The sequence below is a fragment of the Numida meleagris genome, chromosome 2, assembly GCF_002078875.1.
Source record: "Numida meleagris isolate 19003 breed g44 Domestic line chromosome 2, NumMel1.0, whole genome shotgun sequence".
In the NCBI taxonomy this organism is placed as follows: Eukaryota; Metazoa; Chordata; class Aves; order Galliformes; family Numididae; genus Numida; species Numida meleagris.
Genome location: NC_034410.1, coordinates 64,463,070 through 64,486,528, shown reverse-complemented (window position 1 = coordinate 64,486,528; position 23,459 = coordinate 64,463,070). Strand labels below are relative to the sequence as shown.

The following is a 23,459-nucleotide window of genomic DNA, read 5'->3' as shown; positions in this document are numbered from 1 at the left end:
TCAGGGCTTGCCATCTGTGAATGTAAGATTGTTTTTGCCTGTGTGCATCTCTTTGTTCATTGAATTTCAGGGGCTGTTTTATAGCACCACTCAGTCTCATAAGATCTGTTCTGCATTTTGTTCTAGCTTTTACTGTCTTATGTTCTGAATGAATTAATATCATCAGCAAACTTTGTAACCTCTTTAACTTGTCATTTATGATTATATTGAACAGCAGAGTTTCTAGCACATGCCATGAGGAAATTTTCTTCAGTGAAAACACACCATTTACTGCAGCCTTGTTTCTATCTTTTAGCAAGCCATTTATTATTTTGAGTCATGTCCCATGGCTGCTTAATATTCTTAGTCCTTTAGAGAAGGACTTTGTAAAATCTTTTGGAAATCCAAGGTAACTGTAACTACTGGAATTTCCCGTTTTCTTTTATTTTATTTTTTTTTAAGTGTATGTGTACTTTGGTATTCATGCTAGAGACAATCTTTCTAATTTGTGGAGGAATCATGGCTCCACTGAAGTCCTCTGGAATTTTGTTTGGCTTTGCTAGAACCGATACTTCACTTCATGGCTATAAACCAAGATTCCCAAATTCCATTCTTGCTCACCACAGTGAGCTTTATGGCCAAGCATGAACTACTACAATTTTCCCCCCAATTTCAGTTTTCTGCCTTTTTCAGAGAAGAGGTAGTATTTTTCTGAGCTGCAGGACAAGGTTGTGGTACACTGTGTGAATGTTTGTTGAGACATACTCAAAAACTGGTGGTGTTATGGGTAAGTATATTCCTATGTATCTGTATGGTTGATGTATCTCAGTAACCCCATCATTTTATTGATATGGTCTTTTTGTAAGTGATCAACACTAGGTTCTTGAAAGGAAAACATTTCCTGAACTGTTTCTCAGTGTTAAAGATGACTGAATGCTAATGGTTTTTTTGTTGTTGTTGTTTATTTTTTGTTTTTGGAGTAACTCTGGAACATATAGCTGCTAGTAATCTCATGTTTTAAGGTAAAAGTAAAAAATGGTTTGCTGTAATCCTTTTTTACCACTTAGCTCATTTGATTATTGGCTTTTCCAGTAAGTGACTAAAGCCCCAGACACATTAAGATTTCATGGTTAAATTAGGCATGTAAATAGTCCCTGTGACTTGGATGGAAATACTTGCAAAAGTGAGCCTTTGTAGGCATGCGATTTAAGCAAGCTTAAGTGAAAGTTTTCTAAAGTTTATAATCCACTATTTGAGATACATTAAAGTAAAATGAAAAGCAATAAGCTATTTTTTTAATATATAAATTGAGTACCACAAAATAGAATATGGCTTTTGGTTTCATTTAAGGGAGAGCCTTCTCGTAATCTATTTGTATCTTTGAAACTAAATAAACATTTTATTTGTAACTCTATAGCTCACAGTACAAAAAGTCAAATCTGGGAGATTCACACAGCATTTATGCTCTTGAAGTTTAGTTTGTCTTTTAAGACATTTGCAGTTGTATTTTTTGAAGACATTGTAAAATTGTTGATTTATAAGCTTAGCCAAAATTGGGAAGTCTTGTGAGAATTACTTGTTTCTGTTTATTGAAATAGGCAGAGGGCTGGACTCTCCAAAATACCCTATAAAAACTAGACCTCTAGTATTATATTCTCAAAAATCCCTGTACCATACAGAAGATCAAAATAAGGTTTTATTTAAGGAGAAATTGTCTCTGTTTTGAGGAGGAAATAGTTTTATTTTTATCACCAGAGAATTTCTTCCCCAAATGCCTTTGTTTCAGCAGTTGTCCCGTGCCACTGCTAGATTTAGTGAGATATATAAAAAGTTGAGACTTTCATTTGTGTTTTTAAGGTACACAGATAAATGTAGTTTCCCTCCATATAAGAAGTGTCTGATCATGAGATGTTCTCTTGTGAGTTTTAAGAACCCCCAGTGACTGGGAAATAATTGATACAAGGATCTTCAAAATCGTTATTGAAAAATTTCTACCCTACTAAGTTGCTCAAGCATAGATTATAGTCAAATGAGTATTTTAATATCAAGAATTCAGACTTTAAAAAAGTCTAGGGTGAAAACCTGTCTTTATGAATGGTTCAGACAAACTCTATCAGTTAGTCTTAATTTCTGCTGCAATGTTTTTCTCAGTCAGAGAGAAGTCTGACATAAAACCAAAAGATTTAATCATTTTAGTCTAAAGTTAAAAGCCGTGCATCATAAATATGTGCTTTTTTTCCCACCGTCTGTTGAAAAATAAAATGTTCTAGCCTGGTTAAAAGATCGCAAATAGAGAACAAACAACATACTTCTTCATTTGAAAGACTTGGTTTGCTTGTTTGTTTTTGCCTCCCTCACCTCCTTCAGTCATGCTTAAGTAACGTATCTCCTGCCCATGCTCAAGTAAAATTGCCTTCAGTTGTAGTAAGATTCAAGGCCTTTCTGGTTTTTATTTTTTGGGTTTTGTTTTCAAAATAGATTTTGGCAGGGAGTAGGGCATTTTAATGTCTGATAAAATCATGAAAACTGCCAAATTTGTCTGCTGTGTAATGTCAGGTTTAAATTGTTAGAAAAAGTAAGTGTGAAGCTTTGGTACTGAGCCACATAACGCTGATCCTTTTCTGTCTGTAAGTATTTGTTAAATTGGTCGTAGCTTTCTAGAAATTCAAAACAAAAGCCAAGCTAAGAGGGAAAGAATTGCTATGCCTGACTAACATGTTCTAGTACAGCCAACACACTAGTATGGCCTTGTCGTTTTAGACATACGGTAAAATGTTTCTAGGTAAGGGTGTTATTTAAGGAGACAATAATGAAGTTCTACAAATATAGTCTGTTAAGAACCTTTTTGCGTCGTTTCCATTGATCTTAAAATCTTGCTAATTTGTCAGGATAAGGAAGCTCAAATTGGAGGTGTGGAACTTGTTGTAGATCAGAGGAAAACAATCCATCTATTCCATGATCCAGACTCCCGATCTGACTAGAACTGATGAGATTGGTTTGTCAGTTGGTCAGATGGAGCTGACCACATGAGACATGAAGCCCCAGGAAACTTTACCTCATATTAGAGTGTACACTGACTTTCAGTTGTTAAGAACTATTATTAAATGCTAAACACTAACTAAATTATACACTAACACTAAAGCTTGACTTACTTTAATATGCCCTAATCTTTCTCTGTGAGAGAGCTTCGTGGACAAAACGCTGTATTTTTTCTTCCAGAATGCATCGTTTTTACTTCAATTATGAGAAGGCATAGAGGAAGAAACAAATGTCAGATGACTATTCTTTGATATTCATACAACAACAGCAGTCTATTCCGCCGAATCACAGATTTTGTACAGAAGAAATGAGGGCAGAATATTTGTTAAGGAGTAGTTTTTTTTCTTTTTAAACCAATATCCTCTTCTGTGTCTGCAAAAGTATCATTAAACAAAGTTGAAGGAACATTGTTTTTTGTGAATAGTTAGCAGTGGTTCTTTGTTTTTTTTGCTGGGTTATGTCACACAGAGCAAACTTTCTACAGTATAACACTGTACAATGCTGAACAGCAGTTCTGTAGTGTCTTGCTGACAGAGGATATTTAAAAAGTTGCATTAGCTCCATAACTGATGGAAGAGATTAAAATAAGCTTAAAGCAGCACAGTCTCAAGTGGCGCTAAGACACTAGAACTGAAGTCACATGGGGAATATCTGAAAAATATATTCAAGACTCTTTAACTTTAGTTGCCTGTATGGGACTAGAGAGGGATCGTACGTGTGTGTCTAAAATACATGAAGCATCATAAACATTTTTGCCTTACGGAATTTCAGAAGATACTTTTATTCATAGTAGGTTGGTTTTTTTCATATGTTTGGTTTTATCCCCCCTCTAGGTTTAACAATCTGTGGGCACAACTGTCTGCTCACTGCTGAATGGATGTCTGCTAGTAAAATTGTGTGTCGAGTCGGACAGGCTAAAAATGACAAAGGAGACATTATTGTCACTACAAAATCTGGTGGCAAAGGAACTTCAACTGTTTCCTTCAAGCTACTGAAACCGGAAAAAATAGGTACTTCTCTTGTTCAAACTCACATCTGTTTTGTGTGCTAGACAAAAATGTAGTTGAATGCCTTTATAAATAAAATGTATGCTTAAAATGGGTCCATGTAAAGACAATCCTCAGTTGTCTAGAAAAAGCAGAGTATGTTAATAAAATGTGCAAATGAAGGTATAAATTAATGATATTTGTGAAATCAGTCCTGCTTCCTCAGTATCTGGATAAAATCCGCAAGGACTAATGAAAAGTGTCCCTTTTTATTTGTAAGCAGAAGAACTAAACTTGTAAAATTTGTAGGAAATTAATAACAAATCCAGTAATTATTCATATTGCTTTATAACTTACTAGACACATGGGTCTCTCTGAAAGTAATGCCTTCTGTTTATTTCCATGGAAACCATGACAGATACAAAAAATACAATAGCACTATTTGATAAAGCAAATTTCCAACTACAAAACACTATTTTTCAACATAGTCACCACCATAACTATGCATTTTTGCATAGTGATGAACAAGAGCCTGCATGTTGTGCTAGCCAAATCTGCACCAGCAGAGGTGACTCACTGTTTTGCAGCTGCCATGACAATGTCATTGCTAGGAAGATGTTGCTGGTATAGTCCATCATTCATTGACCTGAACTAAGAAGGTGCCAAATCTGGATTATACGGTGGGTGTAGTAGTCCAGCCAGTGTTGGCAGTATGTTCCACGGTCTTCAAACTGTTATGGGGCTTGGTGTTATTGTGTTGTAAGAGAAAAATTGTCTTCTTTGGACATACTTTGAAGTTTGAGCCTTTAGCTTAGTCATCATTGTGATGTAATGGTCAGAGCTGATGATTTGCCTGCATGACAGGAAATCCTTAAGGATCACCCCTTTCAATATTCCAATGTTGTCACCATTGTTTCCAACACATTGATGCCAGTATTCAGCTCTACACACAGTTCCATGGTCGTAATCTGCCAATTTGTGCGGCTGAGCTAATCATGGTGTGACAGCAGCACATGGCCATCTGGAACATAGCTTGTCTTTCACAGCGCTGTTGCCTCTGCTGAAACTCACCATCCTCCACCTCACTGTGCTCACATCCACTGTATGGTCTCCATAAACATTCGGCAAGCATTGATGAATGTCAGTGGGTGTCATTTTTTCCACATGGAGGTTTTTGGTGACACACCTTCATTTCATACGCATTTCCATGCAGGTAGGAAGGCCTCCAGCTAATTGCTTGTTTTGAAAGTAGGAAATGACAAGACAGATATCAAAATACTTGGGGGAATGGAAAACGTTAACATGCTCTTATTAGGAAAATGCTCCTCATTTATATGGACCTGTGCGTTCTCTAAGAGGTAATGTTTGATGCCCAGCCATTAATACCTTTTTAACAGCTAAAATAAAATAATTCAGCTTAATTGTATCCAGGTTGTTTTGCCACGTAACTTCCAATATATTACCTAGGCATCCATTTTATATTTATCAGGATCTTTCAAATTAGTTCAGTATGTTAGAATTCGATAGTGCTTGACAGTCCTTGTTTTTTTAAGGATTTGTGCTTTGTTTTCTCTAGGTATCTTGGATCAGTCTGCTGTCTGGGTGGATGAAATGAACTATTATGACATGCGCACTGACAGAAACAAAGGGATTCCCCCTTTGTCCCTACGTCCAGCTAATCCACTTGGTATTGAGATAGACAAGTGAGTATCAAATGCCTTTAATCCACTTTTTTTTACTGTTTTTCTCTATATATGTCTTTCAGAAAAGTTTTAATAGTTTATGGGGCAGGAGAAGGTTTAAAAATACATGTGCATTAGTGGATGGCATAGTATTTGAGACTCAGAAAAGCTCTTGGTGCACAGTCTCTTCTGCTTCACAATCCTCATTTTTTGTATCATTAATTAGAACTGCAGATAAAAAACTGTAGATCTGAAAGCCTGATGTATTGAACTCCACTGATGCTTATATTTCGAGGACTGGTAAATAACCTAAGGCTTTGGATTTATACATTGTGGTTATGGAAGGCTTACTGGAGCATCTGAGCATCTGAGTTTAATGGGGCTTTTACGAATGTTTAGATTGCTTTCTGTTGCTAAAATTGTACTGTAAAATGTGATTTATTATACCACATCAACTAGTTTATTTTATTGAGTTACTAATACTGCTTTCTAACCCACAGTGTTCTTTACTTTTGTTCGTAAGTATGGTGGAGTTTGACTTTTTTTTCTGAAATAGAAACTTTCTGATCATTGATAAACAGAATCATAGAGCTTTAAAAGAGATGCTGGTAGGGCTCCAAACCTGACCAACTCATAGAAATGTCAACAGAATTCGTATTTATCTTGATCAAGATAGCAACTCTACCAAAAATAGAGGCAATTTAAAATGAGACTCTAGAGTCTTGTCTTCTAAATAGTCCCATTTGTGAGGAGTGCTTGTGCAGTTTCACTGATCCATTTTCTCAGGTGGTGGAGGATGCAAACAATTTCAGAATAATTCCTCTTTGACAACAATGGGGTAATAAAGTTGTGTGCTTCTGCAGTTAGAAATTCCTGATATGATTTCTGATATCTGAGGTTTGTCAATATCTCTGTTAATAATTGATTGGAATTATATTCCATTACCGTCTCTTACTAATTTAACACAATAGATAAAGTCTTCTATTATATTATTAGTAACAGAGCTCAGTTGTCTCCCATTTTCTATACTACCTGAGTTATTGCTGTTTTGAAAGCCTGATAGTTACGGATCTGAATCTGAATCCTTCTGGCAAAACATGACCAGAGTTAAAGAAGTTCTTAAATACCAAATATTCATATATTCACGTGTCTGAAGTCTTGCCATCTCAATAGATTTTAAACTTCAGTTACTTCTGTATCAGTCCAGTGATTTGTGATTATTTTACTGTTTTCTCAGAAGATATCCAGTATTAATTTGAGGGCATCACAGAGGGAAAATAACCACTGTGTCCATTGTTACTTTGTTTTGTTGAGAAACTACACTTTTCTTGAAATTTGTACGGAATTTCTAGTGGATCTGTCATTAGCTTCCAGACTCTGGTTGCTCATTTCCTTCCTATTTAAAATAGATATTTTTCTTTTCAAAGTACTATGCCATATTTTTTAAATAAGCTGAAGATGTTTTCTGTTTTGAGTATTATTCACCAACCTCTTGGTGTAATCTCTTACAGGCACTTCTTTCATCTTTTGGTTTTCCAACCCTGTTAGTTTGTTAGTCTAGAACTGTGGACAGTTCGAGAATCATAGAATCATAGAATTGGCTAGGTTGGAAAAGACCTACAAGATCACCTAGTCCAACCATCCACCTACCACCAATAACCCCACTAAACTATGTCTCCCAACGCTATATCTAAATGTTTCTTGAACACCTCCAGGACGGTGACTCCACCACCTCCCTGGGCAGCCCGTTCCAGCGCCTGACCACTCTTTCAGAAAAGTAGTATTTCCTAATGTCCAGCCTAAATCTCCCCTGGCGCAACTTGAATCCTTCCAGAAGACTTCCAGTGTTTCCTGCACCCTCCATCGCCTGTTTGTAAATTCAGGATATAAAATAAGAATTTTTTTTCTTTTTCTTAACACAATGTTGCAGTGTGAACTAGCCATGAGGCACTTGTTAGCTAAATTGCTACTTTTGCTGCTGACATGGCTGCTCATTTGGCAGTGATGACCTGGATTCCTTTATCTCACCTGTATCTTTTAGTGTTTGACAGTGTTCCTCTGTTTGTGCCTTCCTTGACGAGCTTGTCTTCAAAGTCCAGATGACAAAATGTTTCTTAATATTTTTACCAACTGCTAATAAAAATTATTGGTCATAAAGTTGGCAGATGGTGCAAATTCTAATGGAAAAAGAAGTGTGGACTATGGTAAAACTTTTATCTGCAGATTTTCTCAGGTTTTTTTTCTTCACTGATTGATTTGGCTTTTTATTGTTGTTGTTTAAATTAGATAGTTCCTTAGTCCATCTGATTTATTCTGTTGGCATCGCATATCACTAATTTGTTTATCAGTGAGACAGTAGCAAGTTTCCTTTTAAATGGCAATATATTAACTGTGTCTGGTTACTTATTCACTGTAGCACTTAATCTTAAAGCCTGTGTAATATGTTTCCAAGCACTGTATGAAATGTTTGTGACTGACGTTGACTATTTTTCTCTGCTTTAATTCTTTTTTGAACACTGTAATAGCTTTTCCAAATTTTATCTGAGATTTCAGTCAAGATAATCAGTTCAGCTGTATCAACCCTTCTGAGTTTCTCACAAGAATTCTTTCAGTAAATGCATTGGCTATGGTGCAGTTGTTTTAGCTTGTTCTCATTTTAAGAAAATGTTTAATGTGGTACTCAAATGTAGAACCCAAATTAATACTACTTACAGTCATGACAGTGTGAATTTGGTAGGTTAAGAATTATCTTCCAGAACCTGAGCGGGATCAGTCTAGGATTAGTTTGGAGTCATTTGTTTGGATGCTCATTAAATGGGAAACTAATATCATATTTTAAATGTTTTATCTGGAGGCATTAGCGATATTCATGTTACTGAAACCTCACATTTTGCGTGAAAAAGAAATTAAAAGGAAGTCAGAAATAAATACAGTAGGAAATGGTTTTCATTTTGTGACATGAGGGGAATGGGGAAACAGAATGTCAAGCTTAAGTCTGTGTTCTACTAACCTCCAAGTTCAGTGGAGGTGAACAGGAAGATTATGGCAAGCACCGCTGTTGAAAATTACCAGTTTGAGAGAAGAAACACTAGTCAGCATTACAAGTAGTTGTGTAGAGGGACTGAGAATGAGAAGTCATGGAGAGGATAAAATATGGGAAAAGACATGAAATACCAGGGCTGCTCATGTGCTGTGGGTAACAGCATGTTATTTAAAGCTATGATTACAGATGGATTGATCTGTGTGTAATTTTAAATGCCTCTCCCAGTGGAAAATTTTTCATAATTTTCTTCCAAAATTGGAGCAAAACAATGTTTGCTTTTATAAAATAATCTTTACTACCATATTATTTAGTTAAACGTATTTTCAAGTACTTGAAGTAGAGGGTGAGTGAGTAGGGAGAAATATTTTACATAGTAGTGGAAAAAAGGACAATTATAAATTAAGGAGTAAAAAAGCAGGCTATTGATATTAATCATTACTAGGCAAGGGAATGATTTATTACTATAAATGATAAAAATCGTTGAATTCTTGGAATGTTTTAAAATAAGCCTAATATGGTGAAGGACAACTGAGTGTACAAGGACATTGAATTTCACAGCATTCTCCTTTGTTAATACCTTTAGCTTCTTTAAGTGATTTTTAATGTGTGTAAATTAGGACGTATTTGAATTTTGATGCTGGCACATTTGATGTTGATCTCATTTGGTGGAATTTAGAATCCCTTGCCTTGCAGCCTGATGGCTGTTAAAAAAAGGAGTGCCATGTATTGGTTGTGCAAAGACAGTTTTAAAAAAAAGAAAAAAGAAAAAAAAAGAGGAAGCTTTTGAAGAAAGGACTAGGGAGAAAAACAGAGTGAGAATAGATGAGAGAAAAATGAGCAATAAGCTGGAGAGGAGCACACTGAAGAAATGGCAGGAAGTGGGTAGCCTGCAAATAGAGAGAGCGTTCTCCTTGCAGAAAGTGGTTGCCAATCATCACCAAAAGATACATAAAGTACAGTTTGGAAGGAGGTAGACCACCCGTATTTGAGATTATTTTATTTTTAGTATAGATTATGCTTAGTTCTAAAGGTTGTTTTGTGGGCTTTTAAAATGTTGCTTGAGGTACTTAGTCCTATTAAACTGCATTTGAAAATTAATCATAGCTTGTGACCACTCAGGTGGGTACTTGCAAAGGCATTGCAAATGAGACTTTGAAATACTAGAATAAAGATTCCCTATCAGAAGTGCTTTAGTACAACATTTCATTAAATTATTACATGTTCATGAGGACTAAAACTTTATTCTTAGGTATACTTTGGAGTTTAATTGTGAGTGACTGGGATTTAATGGAATAAAATATTTTAACAATGACTCAGGGGGAATAATAAGAACTCATCTTTCTAGTGGCTTATTGCTTAGTCAAAAATTTAGAATGTATATACAGTGCACAAACGATTGCCTTTCAGTGTGTGAGCTTCACAAGTAGTAAATATTGATAATTTCTAGCTAATAAGTTCTTCATGTTTTCCAAGAATTAATTCCTGTTCTTGTGCCATTCAATGTTTTTTTAAATAAATCTCAGTTGCTAAATAATTTAATGATTCATAATGTAATGACTCCTAATCAGCAAGTTCTAGTTGCAAGATTTAAACAGAATAAAGTCACAAATGTATTCATAGAAAAGTGTTTGCACACTTTGTTCTGCACACTTTGCCCATTGCTGTTAATTCATAGCTTAAAACACAGAGCTGATTAAATTTGATGAGGTTTTGTGACGGTGCTGTCACTTAGTGCATATAGTGTGCTTGCTATGAAGTAATTCCTTCACATTATAAAGCGGATATTTAAAACGTCTAACATTTGAGTTCTAGTTTATTAATTTTCCGGATGCTGTAAGGACTTAGAACCTTAGTTTTCTATCACCATCTGACAAGTCTGTGCCACTCTCCACACCAGGGAATATTCCTGCCTGTGGTGTTACAGAGATATAGCCAGAAGTCTTTACAAGTGACTTAAGTAGCTTTCAGGAAGAGAAAGAGTATTCCGTGTAGTGACCTCAATCTGACAAGTGTGGAAAGTTGACAGGAAAATACTAACAGTAACAGTGATGTTGCAGTACTTGGACTGGTTCTCACCATGTGAAATAGTTACAAGAACAGAGTGGTAGACTATGTCCTGGATTTTGATCAGTTCTGGGAAGGAAAATATGCGAGACATGTTTCATAAGAGCTCTGAGTAAAATGATGAAAAGTTTAAATTCGCCCAAGATTTGTGAATGAACTGCTTGCTTGCATGTGCTGCATACACTTTTACCCTTTCACATAAGTCCTTTATGTGAAAGATTCCATGCCTCCCCTACATATGTTGTTAGACCCCCTCTGCACAAAGCAGTAACTGCAGTGGTCTGAAATTTTTTGAGTATTGTTTGTTGTTTTGCATGTAGCAGAGGTCATTATTGTGGATCCATCTCGTACATGAAAGCAAATGCTGACATGTTAAGTACATTCCACATACTTCTATATCCACCCACTCAATACAGATGCTTCCCTCTTCCCACGCCAGCTTCCAAAACAGTTCTTCTGGCAGGAGGAAAGAGATGATCTTACGCTGCCACCTAATGGCAAACATCATCTTGCTACTGTAAGATAGGAAAAGGCTTTCTGGAGCCTGTGATAATGTGTTTATTTTTAAATAACTTGTATGGAATTTCATTCTTGGGTATGATAGACTTGTGGAAACTTTTATCACAGTGACACCTGAGAAAAATAGTGAAACCTGTAGGAGAGAGATGCAGAATGTATGTCCTACTTTTATGTTGTTAAAAATAATAGTAATGTTTACTGCTGATAAGGCTGATGCATCAGTTTTAGGTATCTGCGTATTAATCTCTCAATAAGTTTTACCACGTTCTGCCATTTCTCAGATAAGATTGTCATTTGTTGTCACATTTCTGATAAACCTAGCACTACTATAGAGTAATTGTCAGAGCGCATCCATGTCTTTGCTGTTGGAGGGACCTTTGTTAATACCTTTTTATTTGTCTTGTTTAGTCTACTCAGATGTCCTTTACGCTGGTCTTCTTGCATGCATGATTAACACAGTACAGCTGGTACAAAGCCTGCTTCTAAGAGTCTGGTACCAGACAGAGAGGTAGTGTAGAGTAGCTCTAGGTTGACTTGTTTATGCTGGTTGGTATTCAGAATCTGTGTTTATTTAAAGTTGCTCCTTTTGACCTATAAACTCCTCTGGAATTGAGGTTCAAGTTGCCTTTTGGTCATTGTATCCTGTTTTGGGGCCTGCCTTTAATTGGTATACATTGTCGTGTATGCTGAAAAACACACACTGAGACTCTGGGAGCAAAAATAATCCTTATAGAAGTTACAACTTGGTAAGTTACATTCATAGGCAAAAGCCCCGTTTGTATCCATTGCCTTTCTGTGACTCAAGAATTTTCTCTAATACTGAATTGTGATTGGTTGAGAGCTGTGATTTTACCTATGGAAACCTGATCTGGAATTTCTGGAGAATATAAGCACTCTATATATGCACAAGTTCTGCGGTAAGATTTTTAAGGACTGTACAGAACCTAAGTTTGGAATGATGGAGGGATTAACTTGCATTGCTGGGCAGGTGTGACCGAAGGGAATTGATTGTACCCAGTGCATTTTGAATCCAAAGCAGATATGTACACCCTTTACATGGAAGCAAGGACCACTGGAGTACTGCATGACTGTATTAGACGTAGTCAAAATATGTTTGAGGAATGTGTAAGTATACAGCGGCTTGAAACCAAATTTCTTTTTATTATGGCTATCTCATGAACATAAACAGTATATAAAACTTTAATTACTTTGTTTTAAGTTACAGCCTGATAGTTCTGATGAATGAATGAGACTACTTTAAATGTTAGCCAGAACTTCAGTACAAGATTTGGTTTTGCAATAAGTAAAATAGCCTGCCTAGCACAAAGTACATAAATTCATTGTTCACCTTTATCCATTTCTCTAATTTTACACTTTCAGCAGTATCTTCATGTATGTTAAACTTCTTTTCCTTGAGTTGTTTCTGGGTTCCTTTTCTGGTTCACAACTTATTTTGCACTGATTGCTTTTTAATCAGTGGGGAAGTATTAAGAGTTGTTGCTTCCTGAATTGACTTCTCTAGAACTAGCAAATGAACAGAAAAACAGTCTACAATCTCACCGTGTGCTAGCATGATCTCAACTTTTCCTGCTAGCTCTTGATTACCCTATGATGTCAAAATGAGTAAAACAGAAATACTTCTCAAGTCACATATGTGCTTGTTTATAAGTAAATGCTAAGCAAGTTTTCATGAGAACAACTTCTAAGGACTTATTTATTTAATTTACTAATGGAAGTTAATGAAACAAACTTGTGTCTGTGTAGTCAATCTCTTTTTAGGTCCATCTGGCCAGACATTTGAGAAATACAGTCACTTTCAGATTGAACTTTATAGTGAGCAGCTTCTTGCAAAGACAGCTGTACCAAGTCAGTTCAAGCTACCCATGTCTGTTAGTGGAAAAACTACTGGTAGAATTTATGATAAAAATAAGTGTACTACACCATAGAGTATAACGTATTGTTAACCTACCACACACATTCACGTTCGTGTTTCTACTCTGTTGTGACTATCTCTAAAATATGTCTACATAGATAAAAGCACCCATAAACGCATTGCTAATTTATGGCTCTACACAAGTACATCTGCTGGAAAAAAGCTCCCAATAACTTTTCAATGCAGTCAAACATTGAACTGAAAAAAACTTTGTTTCTGTCACACAGTCTGCAGGCAAAACTCATTTGCAGGAATTTATTACATCCCTAGCTAAATAATTGGTCTTTATCTCAATGTATTTATATATTTTTTTCTAGGAATTGCATAACTTATGCATAAGCTTAAACTGGCATGCGTATGTCTTGCAATCTTGCAGCAATAGTAGTGTTTGGTAATGGTATATCTGTTGAGTGTGTGTACCTTCTGTGTTGTATCTGTTTCTGTTGGCTTCTGAGGAAATATGTTGAAGTTCTGAAAATAAGAACAAAATTCTGTTTCTGTGTTGTGTTGCCTGCACTTATATATTGCTTATAAAAAGCTCATAGTCTCATTCAAGGTAATCAAAAGTGCATTTTGTTGTTTCGCTTTTCTTTTCGCATGAAAAAATCATACCAGAAAGATGCAATCACATACTTAAAATTTAGGTTTACATAAAAGGACTTTTGGACGTGGATGGCATGTATCATCACATGTGAAATACTGTCCTGTAAATTCTTGTGCACTTTTGAATGCTTTGAAAAAATAAGATATTGCCTTCAGGTATGTTTCAAGAAGCATTTTCTGATCGCTAACGGGCATTCATGAAATTCAAGGTCATTGATTATCTTGAATCTCACTGCTAATTATTATATTTTTTATATTGCATTATTGCATTATTTTCATTGAGCTCAGAGAAACGTTGGGATCTTCCTTGTAAACTGCTGTATTTGTTTCTCACACTGTTTTCCCTCTCTCTCTGCTTCTCGTATCTGTCATTGGTTTTCCTTGCATTTCATTTGATATATTTTTCTCATTTTGAAAAAGTATTGTTTCATACCCTTGTTATAATCAGATTCTACTGATGAATGACTTCTGTACTATGTCATTCTGTATTTGGTTGTTTGACCCTGCATATGCTAATGACCATTTAGGTATGAATAGAAACTTGTAGAAAACAACTTTTATTTCTGTATAATTGTACTTTTTAACATGCTTGCCTTTAGATTTGCTTCATTTAATTTGCAGTTTGTTTTTTGTAATAAAAGCAGCTTTAGCCATCCTGATATACATTTAGGCTACAGAAAACAATAGCTTTCTAACAAATCATCACTTTGCTGTCCTTTCCAGTAGTTTTTTGTACACTTTTAATGTAACTTCGCGTAGCTGACTCTGGATTGACCCCCATCCCCCAGGTTTGATCTTGAATGCCAGACACTGCAGCTTTGCATTTTTGTTTAAAGTACTTTGTATAGTAGAGTTCACCTAGCTTGTGACTGTGTGGTCTGAAAATGAAGTAATGAATCTTTAAACTACTTTGGCAAAATTAGTTTCTGAAAATAGGGTGTAACTAGTGGTAAAGAACAGAGTGGTGAGTGCATTTGGTGATACATTAGGAGTGCTTGGTGGAATACACTTGGTGTATTATTTACACTTGCTGGGTCAAGTGTTATGGTCATGTCTGGGCCGAGAAAAATATTGTTGTGTGTTCATCAAAAGTAATTTAATTTTTTTTTTCCCACTGACTTTAGACGAATGGATTACATTTTCTATACGAGTATCTTAGAAACTACTTGTAATTTGAAAACTAACATTGCAGAGAATCTGCTTTCACAAGCAGTTGGCTCACAGGCTATCTCTCTGCATTGTAAGACTGAATAAAAACAAATGGTCCGCTGCTGCAAATTGATTGGCCTCTAGACAGTGATGGTGCAAGATCATTTATGAGAAGTCAGCCTGATGGTGTCCTGTGATGTTAGAGAGATACGAGTTGATAGAAGTTATGGTTCAGCGAATAGATTATAGAGAATATTCTGATTTACTCTGCTTGGTGTAGGTATTTCCCTTTTTAAAGGGTAGAGTTAACTTAGGGCATAGTTGGCTTTAATGCACTTTTGTTTGGATATTAGTAGTGTTATAGTTTGTCCCATTTTCTGAAGACAGCAGTTTTTTCTTTAAAAATATTTTGTGTAGACATTGCTTTTTTTCATATGCACCGTGGCAAAATCAAAATGATAGGAGTGGTTTTACTTACTTTAGATTTCAATCTTTTCTTTCCCAGTCATACTGTGTCTGAAATACCAGATTTAATTTCGTGGTGAATTGCAAGTTTATATTTACATTTTGTTGGAACATGAGCTGTTGTTTTATGCAACTTTTTAAATTGTAAGCAATTCATCAGAATACATCTCACTGAAGAAATGAATATTCATTTTTCAGAGGCAGATTTCCTCAGAAAGATTTAGAGACGCTGTTCCCTGGGATGAGTGCTGATTTCACTAGTGAAAACTTCTCTGCTGCGTGGTACCTAATTGAGAATCATTCAACAACAAGGTTTGTTGCTATTATGTGAATAATTGTTTTAATAACATCAAGTAGATTGCACTGTATAGTAGATGTGTCATTGGTGATTGCTGTTGTTCAGATAATGCTTGAAGCCATTTTTACTAGAGGATGAATTTTGCTTTCCATTGGGTATTCTGATTAGCAGTCCGAAGGGAAGTACAATTTTGCAAATTTATTTCGTGTTTTCTCATTGTATAATTATAAAAGCAGGTAGTTTGGGGTTGTGTTTTGTTTTTGGAAGGGGGAAGGGGCTATACTTTGTTTTGTAAGAGCTCAAAAATACATCCATTAATCTGTCTGGGCAATATTTTAATTTACTCTCCAATTGATGGTAGATATCAGAGGAGTGAAAACAACAGTGAGAGATCACTGTTACCTAAAATACACACAAAGATGACATCTTCTAAAATCAAGTAACTAAAAGAAGGTTGATTTTAAAATTAATTGTATTTTTCACAACATAATGACTTTTCTGGAAACCATTAGATTTTTAAAAACCCAAGAAGACAACGAAGAAGGGACAATCAACTTTTTACATGTTTTTAAAAAGTTTGCCTTAAGCTTTGCCCTTCTGTTGCTCATTTATGTGGACAGCTGTGACACTCCAAGGGAGATGTAGGACAGATGCAAAGAGATGTGGGACAAAGTGATTGCAAAGCTCTGGGTACAAAGATGAAGAACATGGGGGGCCCAGGTATTTTCTTTGATTTACAGGTGAAGTGTAGAAGGGTTGGGTAATAGTGGATGCATCCTGTAGGTTCACAGCTGGCTGTAGGACTGGTTTCTGAGGTGTTTTTTACTTCTGTTACTTCTTTAGCCATGGACTTCTTATTAAAGAATAAAGACTGTCAGTGAGAAATGGGATACATCTGAAATAGTGAAGTGGAAGCATTTTTGCCAGCAGGTTTGCAGTTGAGTGACAAAAACTTCAAATTAGAAATGTCAGGGAATTGTGGTAGCAGACTGCAGATAACTGAAGGTACAGATATCAGAGTGCTACATGTATGGCTCTGTGATGAAACAGAGAGCTGTTGAGGAAAAAAACAACTGAAAGTACCCAACTTCAAATGATCTTACACATTTATAGCCTGGGAAACAAATAAGGGGACCTCAAGCTCCACATATATATTTAGACAAGTATGTTACTGGAATGAAATGGGGTAGCCCTGGGGTTCTGTGTTGAATACAGTCTTTCTGGGAAAGATGTCTGTGAAAAAAGAGGGGGATGTTGTGAATGGGCAGTTTGAATATATTCTCTCATAATGGAATGGGGAGCAGGAGAGCTACTCATTGAAGCTGGTTGAAGAGACCAGGGAAGGTGACATCACAGTAGGATGAGGAAGTAAACAAAATCATCTTTAATTGACTTGAGAGAGTCTCTGTAGAGCTCACCCTACTTCTTGTAGAGGATTTTAACCTCCCTGATATTTGGTGGAAGGGCACCATGGCAGGATTGCAAAGCAGTCCTTGGGGAAAGTTCTGGGAATGACCCAGCGTTTAGGCAGTGGTAGTACAGCAAGACTGTGTTATATAAGATATGGGGATAATTAGTCTCATGGCATTATTTTAAGTGTCAGTTAAATTGTTCTGCCTAGTTTTGGCCTCTGCTTCAACAAAGATGATAGCTGATCCACATAAACAGAGTGTATAGCTTGAATGAAGTAAGTGCTGTTAGAAAGGAATGGGAGTTACTACGAAATGCTGTTCTGAAAAATGTGGATTGTTCAAGGATAGATATCAGTGGTACCTGGTTTACTAAGAATAGAACAGCAAGGGAGATTAGATGAAGATTAAAAACAACAGTAGATTGCTTAAACCCTAGAACCAAGGAACTTTGAAAGCTGAAGAATCACCACCACTGGAGGCTGAGATCTGATTTGACCAGTGCATGTCATAGATGATTAAGCTACCTTTAAGGATGCTGATTAAAAAAGTAAATCAAATGATTCCTTAGATTTGATTAAATGGCTCTTATTACCATGGAATACGAACAGCAGCATAATATAATGGTTTCATCTCTAATACAAAAAGGTGTCAGCAAAAACACTGGTCTAACTGTAATTTTATTTTAAGAAACATTTTTTTCCCACTTCAAAATGTCTAATTTTAGACATATTCTATTCTGTTGCTATTAATTTGGAATTATCTGCCCTGTGTAATTTGTGCTGTTGTTCAGGAAATACAGAGGAAAGATTTAGTTCTTGTCCTCTATGTAACCTCGGGTATTGGAAGTGCTGAATGTGTGGTGCACCGATGTTTTGGTTAGCTTATGTATGTTTTTTCCTTTAAGGAAATTCTTTTTAAGTAATCAAAATAGCATCTTTTTTTTTTCCCCCAGCAACAGCCTGACAAATATAAATAAACTATTTAGACGTACAATTAGATCATCAGATAACATGAAACAGTGCTTAAAAAGGATACCATAGAGATTTTTGTTAGTTTGAAAAAGCTGCTGTTGAGTACCTCTTTTATGCCCAAGTAGACTAATCCAATCGTTGAGCAATGTGGTTTCTGACCAGCAGACGGAAACAGGAAATAGCCAAAATGTTGTGGCATCATTGGTATAAAAAGTGCACCAGTGTTTCTTTTTTTTTTTTATCTCCCAGTAGGTTGATAGCCTTCCTACTGCCTGATCTAAAGCTTGTTTTCTGTTTTCAATATATCTTCTTCTACCACAGTTTAAAATGGAAAAAGACTATCGGTGGAATTGCCTTATATCTTCATTTCCTTACTCTGTTTTTTTCATCTGCACCCTGTATGGTGTAGGTTTTTTTCATTTGATTCTTTTGTATTAGGGAGATGGGTTTGTCCTGCAAGTAGGATAAAAGGCTTTGTAAGGATGAAAATCTTGTGTTTGCATTTCTGAGCTTCTTTGTCGTGGTGCTTTCTTAATGAATCTAGTAACGTAACTAATGAGAAAAAATCCTTTACTCAGAGGGTGAGGAGGCACAGGCTGTCCAGGGAAGATGTGGATGCCCCATACCCGGAAGTGTTCAACGCCAGGATTGATGAGTTCCTGGGCAACCTGATCTAGTGGTTGGCAACCCTGCCCATAGCAGGCGGGTTGGACCTAGATGATCATTGAGGTCCCTTGCAACCTAAACCATCCTATGATTCTGTGATATTACAGCTGCTTGCGAAAAATAAAAATGTGTAATCAAATATGAACTGGCAATAATCTAGAAACAGTAAGAAACTGAGGCAAAAAGAAACCTACTATATAAATAATGATGATAAGTTGAATAGTAGTATTGTATTTTGAAGCCTCCTTAAAAAAAAGTAAATCAGTGGGCCACCTACAAAAACAGGTAATTTCATGAAGCAGGAATCCATTCATTTTTTTTCTGTATGTTTCCACCAGTATTATGTTTGATTCTGAACTATATTTGTGAACTAGCATAAAAATATTGAAGAATTCAGAAAATGAAAATGTTTTGTTGACTAATCTGTAGTTAAATAAATGTCATTATTAAATAAACTTCTAACATTGCAGTAGTCAGTCTAGTGTACTAAGTGTAGTGATTTACTATTGCCTATTTCATGCAATAAAGGCAGTTAGCTAAGAGCAGTGATGCATATTTAGAAGAAATTTCTTAACTAGTTTGTGCCATAAAGTGTATTCCATCACAAGCAATTGGAACCTTCCATTTAAGTTTAAAGATTAAAAACAAAGAAACAAAAAAAAACAACCCACCGTCTTTCAGACTAAGAGCAAATAATGATTATCAGGAATCAAACTACTTAGTAATTCCTCTCTTTAACAGCAGTAGATGTCTTAATTTTCTGAGTAACTTGTTCTATTTATTCATTAGGTGACCTTATTTGTTGTTTGAATGTCATGGTACATTTTGGTTTTTTTTTCAGTTTTGATCAGCTCAAAATGGCTGTTGTGAACTTGAAGAAACAAGCCAATAAGAAAAATGAGGGGAGTCTAGCTTATGTGAAAGGAGGTCTCAGCACATTTTTTGAAGCACAAGATGCTCTGTCAGGTAAACGATACTTACTAAATATGGTATAAAAGAAAAGTTTGTATCTGCATGTGTGGTTGAATTTAATGTTATGTCTGAACTCTGTTACTTGGATCACAAGCTGAGACAGGCTAGCTTATTCTTACGCTTTGTTTGCAAAGATGGCACCAAGAGCATGACAGGAATTGGAGGCATTTGTTGAAACTGTATATCCCACAAATCCAGAAAAGTGAGGAAATGTGGAACAAGAGATGCTATTAATATGTTTTACAGACTACAGCAACATAAAAGCTTCTATTCCGTGATGCTTTATCCCATAATCAGACTGTATTATTAATATGAAAATCTCGTACACTCAGATTTAGGAAATTGTGCTGCCTTTATATTCTGCTTACCAGAGGAAAAATGCCACACTAATAAGATTACATCAGCAGCCTCTCTCTGTATACATAGTTATGTGTATATATATATTTATATATATGTGTGTAAAAACATCCGCATTTACTTGAAGCATAAAATGCCTCTCAGGTAAAAGCTTGTCATCAGCTACTGCAGTCCTGTCCAGTTAAGGACTGTGCTGGCTAAGAAAATGACTCTGCTGGGCCATTTCCAATAGGTTTGATGTTTACTACTATGCAGCATATGTGTATATAGTACAACTATTGTACATAGATTGCTGTGAAAGTAATGCTTTCTAGTTATTTCCATGGAAACTGATACAAAAAGATCAATAACGCTATTCAATCAAGCGAATTGTCATCTGCAAAACACTATTTTTCAGTGTTGTCACCACCATTAGCTATGCATTTTTGCCAGTGATGAATAAGAGTCTGCATGCTGTGCTCATAAAAAAAAAAAAAAAACAACTGCCCCAGCAGAGGTGACTCACTGATGCTGTCGCTCCTGCTGAAACGCACCGCCTACTGCCTTACTGTGCTGATGTCTATGGGTCTCCATAAATGTTCAGAAAGCATCAGCAAGTGTCAATGGATGCCACTTTTTCCACATAGAGGAATTCACACCTTTGCTTCATGTGCACTTCTATGTCACACTGTTTTGTCGGACTGCCCCTCTGCTGCCATCTGTCACATGGCAACAAAATGTAACAGAATATTGGTGGGAAGGTTCAACCTGTAATTCCATGCCACCGACAGCCACCGCTGATGTTGTGGGCCAACATAATAAAATAGGAGGTATTACTTTCAGAGCAACCCTTGCATGTTGCAGGATTACCGTTTGTGATCCTGTGTTATAGGTACCATAGACTAGGTGAACTTGTATCCATCTCTTCATAGCTTCACTCAAGCTAGCACTTCTATTGGTTTTAGGAACACTGCTTTGGATAAATACTGCTTTTCTGTTGACCTGCTTACAGGCCACTCACTAACCATCTGATAGCCACTTCTGTGTCTCAGGGAGAAGGGAAAGAAGTGCTGTTTCACTTGGTGTTCCACTCGTAGTCCTGCCCAAGCTTAACCTGTGACATGCCCCTCAAATGACAGCATTTTCACAAGTGGTTGATAGCTTTTGTCTATCTGCCTATTTGGTCATTCTTAGATAACTTCTTTTCCACAGTTGCAGGTGTGCATGCTTTGATAGGATAGATCTCATTGTAAGAAGTCTGAGAACTCTTCTCATAACAGATCTTTAATTTCTAAACATCTCTATAACCCCATCCAGAACTGACCTAATATAGATTAGTTTTGAAAACCTCGTCCTAAATTTAGATAAGACTTCAGTAACAGAAAAGAAGAATTAAAGACTTTATTGGAAATAGTAAAGAAGGTGGTGGTAGTCGTACACAAAGACATGGAGGAGAATGAGTATGTGGCCTTCTTTAACCTATTTTTAATCAGTTTTTTATTAAATGCTAAGAATTAAAATTGTTATTAGTCTATTTTTAAGCTAATGTTTTAAATATCCTGAAAATCTGAAATGCTGTTTTTTAATAGTTAAAAATCCTAAAGAATCCTGAACAGATATTGAAATGTGACTTGTTTCTCACATCCAAATCTATTAAATACTCCCCAGGGTACTGAATTAGTTTTATTTCCCAACAGTTACTGCTGTGGAAAAAAAGCAGTGCTGTTGAACATAAGTGTTTCCCTGTAAGATTATTTTTTGGACTAGTGAAGGCTTAATAGCATTTACAGAAAGTTAATGCAAATCATAAATATTTCTAGGCTTTCTAGGAAGAACAGAAATAAATGTTTTTTTCTTGTCTTCTCTATTAAAATGGAGGCTTCTTGTCTTTGGAAACTGCTTGACTGATAAATAGAGAGGCCAGACAACTAGCTGGAATGCAAAAAAAAAATACTAATGAAATAATAGAGAAGACAAACTTACTTATTTCACTAAATACTCTGTCCTGCATTTCAAAAATGATTATAGATGTAATATTGTTTGGCATCTCTTATCCATGTTTATTTTACCTAAAATGAGAGTTTATCCATGTAGTACTTCAGATGAATTACAAACTAAAAACTTGGAATGATTCGTGGTTGGTGCCACTTTTCGTCTGTAACCAAAATGTCTTGTTTTGTCTTCCTCCCAGTGATCCCTCTTAAATATTCAAAAGGAAGCAGGCTTATATCTTGTGTTGTAAACACTGAATTAAAATAGTACTAAGAAAGAAAGGGAATGACTTTGATGTTGTAAAAGAAGTTTAGAGACTTCGAATCTTAATCTCTTATAAATTCAGAATTATAACATTGGAATTCAAAGAATATAAAAATCAGTGCAGTCTTTAGTTGTTAACTTCTGAGACCAAATTCTGGATGAGGATGCATTGCAGGTCACAGCTGTCTTCTGTAGTATTTTAATATGCATTTTTCTTTAGAGATTTCCTATTAATTGCACGTGCAGAAGTGTTTTGGATTCTTTTCAGTCTAAATAAACTTGCTGCATTTGAATTTTGGGTTTTTAATTCAGAACTACTTGTTTGCTCTCTCTTCCCCCACATGCAGAATGTTTTTGAGGGAGTCTAACTGGAAAAAAAAAAAGTACATATTCTGAGAGAGCTCTGTTGCTGTAGTTAAAAGCAACAGCTAAGTTGGCTGTCAAGAGTGAAAGCAGCAGCAAGAAGAATGGAAATCTTTGACACCATTGCTCAGCCCTCATGCCAGATGTCACGGCTTTTCTCCAAAACATTTGATTACTGCATTTTCCTCAAAGGAAAAGTGCAAAGAATTCAGGATGAGCATTACTAGAATTGCTCTGGAGAAACAGCTCAGATGCAAAATTAAGAACAAACAAAACTGAAAGAAGAGCAAACAAAACAAAATGCATTCTAGGCATGCAACTGTGAAATTCAAGCTCTTCAGCAGAACAATTAATAATTTCCTTATATTCTGACTGCACAGCATTTTTACAAGATGATAGATGCCATTTTTCTGTTCATGCACAAGGGTGAATTTGAGTTTTATTTTCTAATTTAGAACAATGCCACTAGAATTTGTATCTGCATACATAAGCTACATCAATAGTAGCTTTTTTGAAAGCTGTAAGCTGACCTCATCACAAGCTCCTAGGGACACACCCTCCATTCTATGAACTTGCATTGTTGCTGAGCATAGGACTGTTACAGATGAAAAGTGAGTGAAGGGAAAAGCATTCTGACAGTTTTCCAGTGATGTTTAAAGGTCCTGAGATGCTTGGGTTTTGATTTGAGCTGTTGTTTTATCTTTTTTATTATTATTATTATTA

General features: G+C 35.9%; 1 protein-coding gene across 4 annotated transcripts in view; it reads left to right on the top strand.

Moving 5' to 3' along the window:
* EXOC2 (exocyst complex component 2) overlaps positions 1–23,459 on the top strand; it is a 128,862-nt gene that overhangs the window by 14,144 nt on the left and 91,259 nt on the right. For all 4 annotated transcript variants that reach the window (XM_021386474.1, XM_021386476.1, XM_021386475.1 and 1 more), the window contains 4 exons: positions 3,852–4,028; positions 5,581–5,707; positions 15,661–15,774; positions 19,651–19,775. In XM_021386474.1, the coding sequence (XP_021242149.1) occupies positions 3,852–4,028; positions 5,581–5,707; positions 15,661–15,774; positions 19,651–19,775 (543 nt within the window). The remainder of the gene's footprint in view (positions 1–3,851; positions 4,029–5,580; positions 5,708–15,660; positions 15,775–19,650; positions 19,776–23,459) is intronic.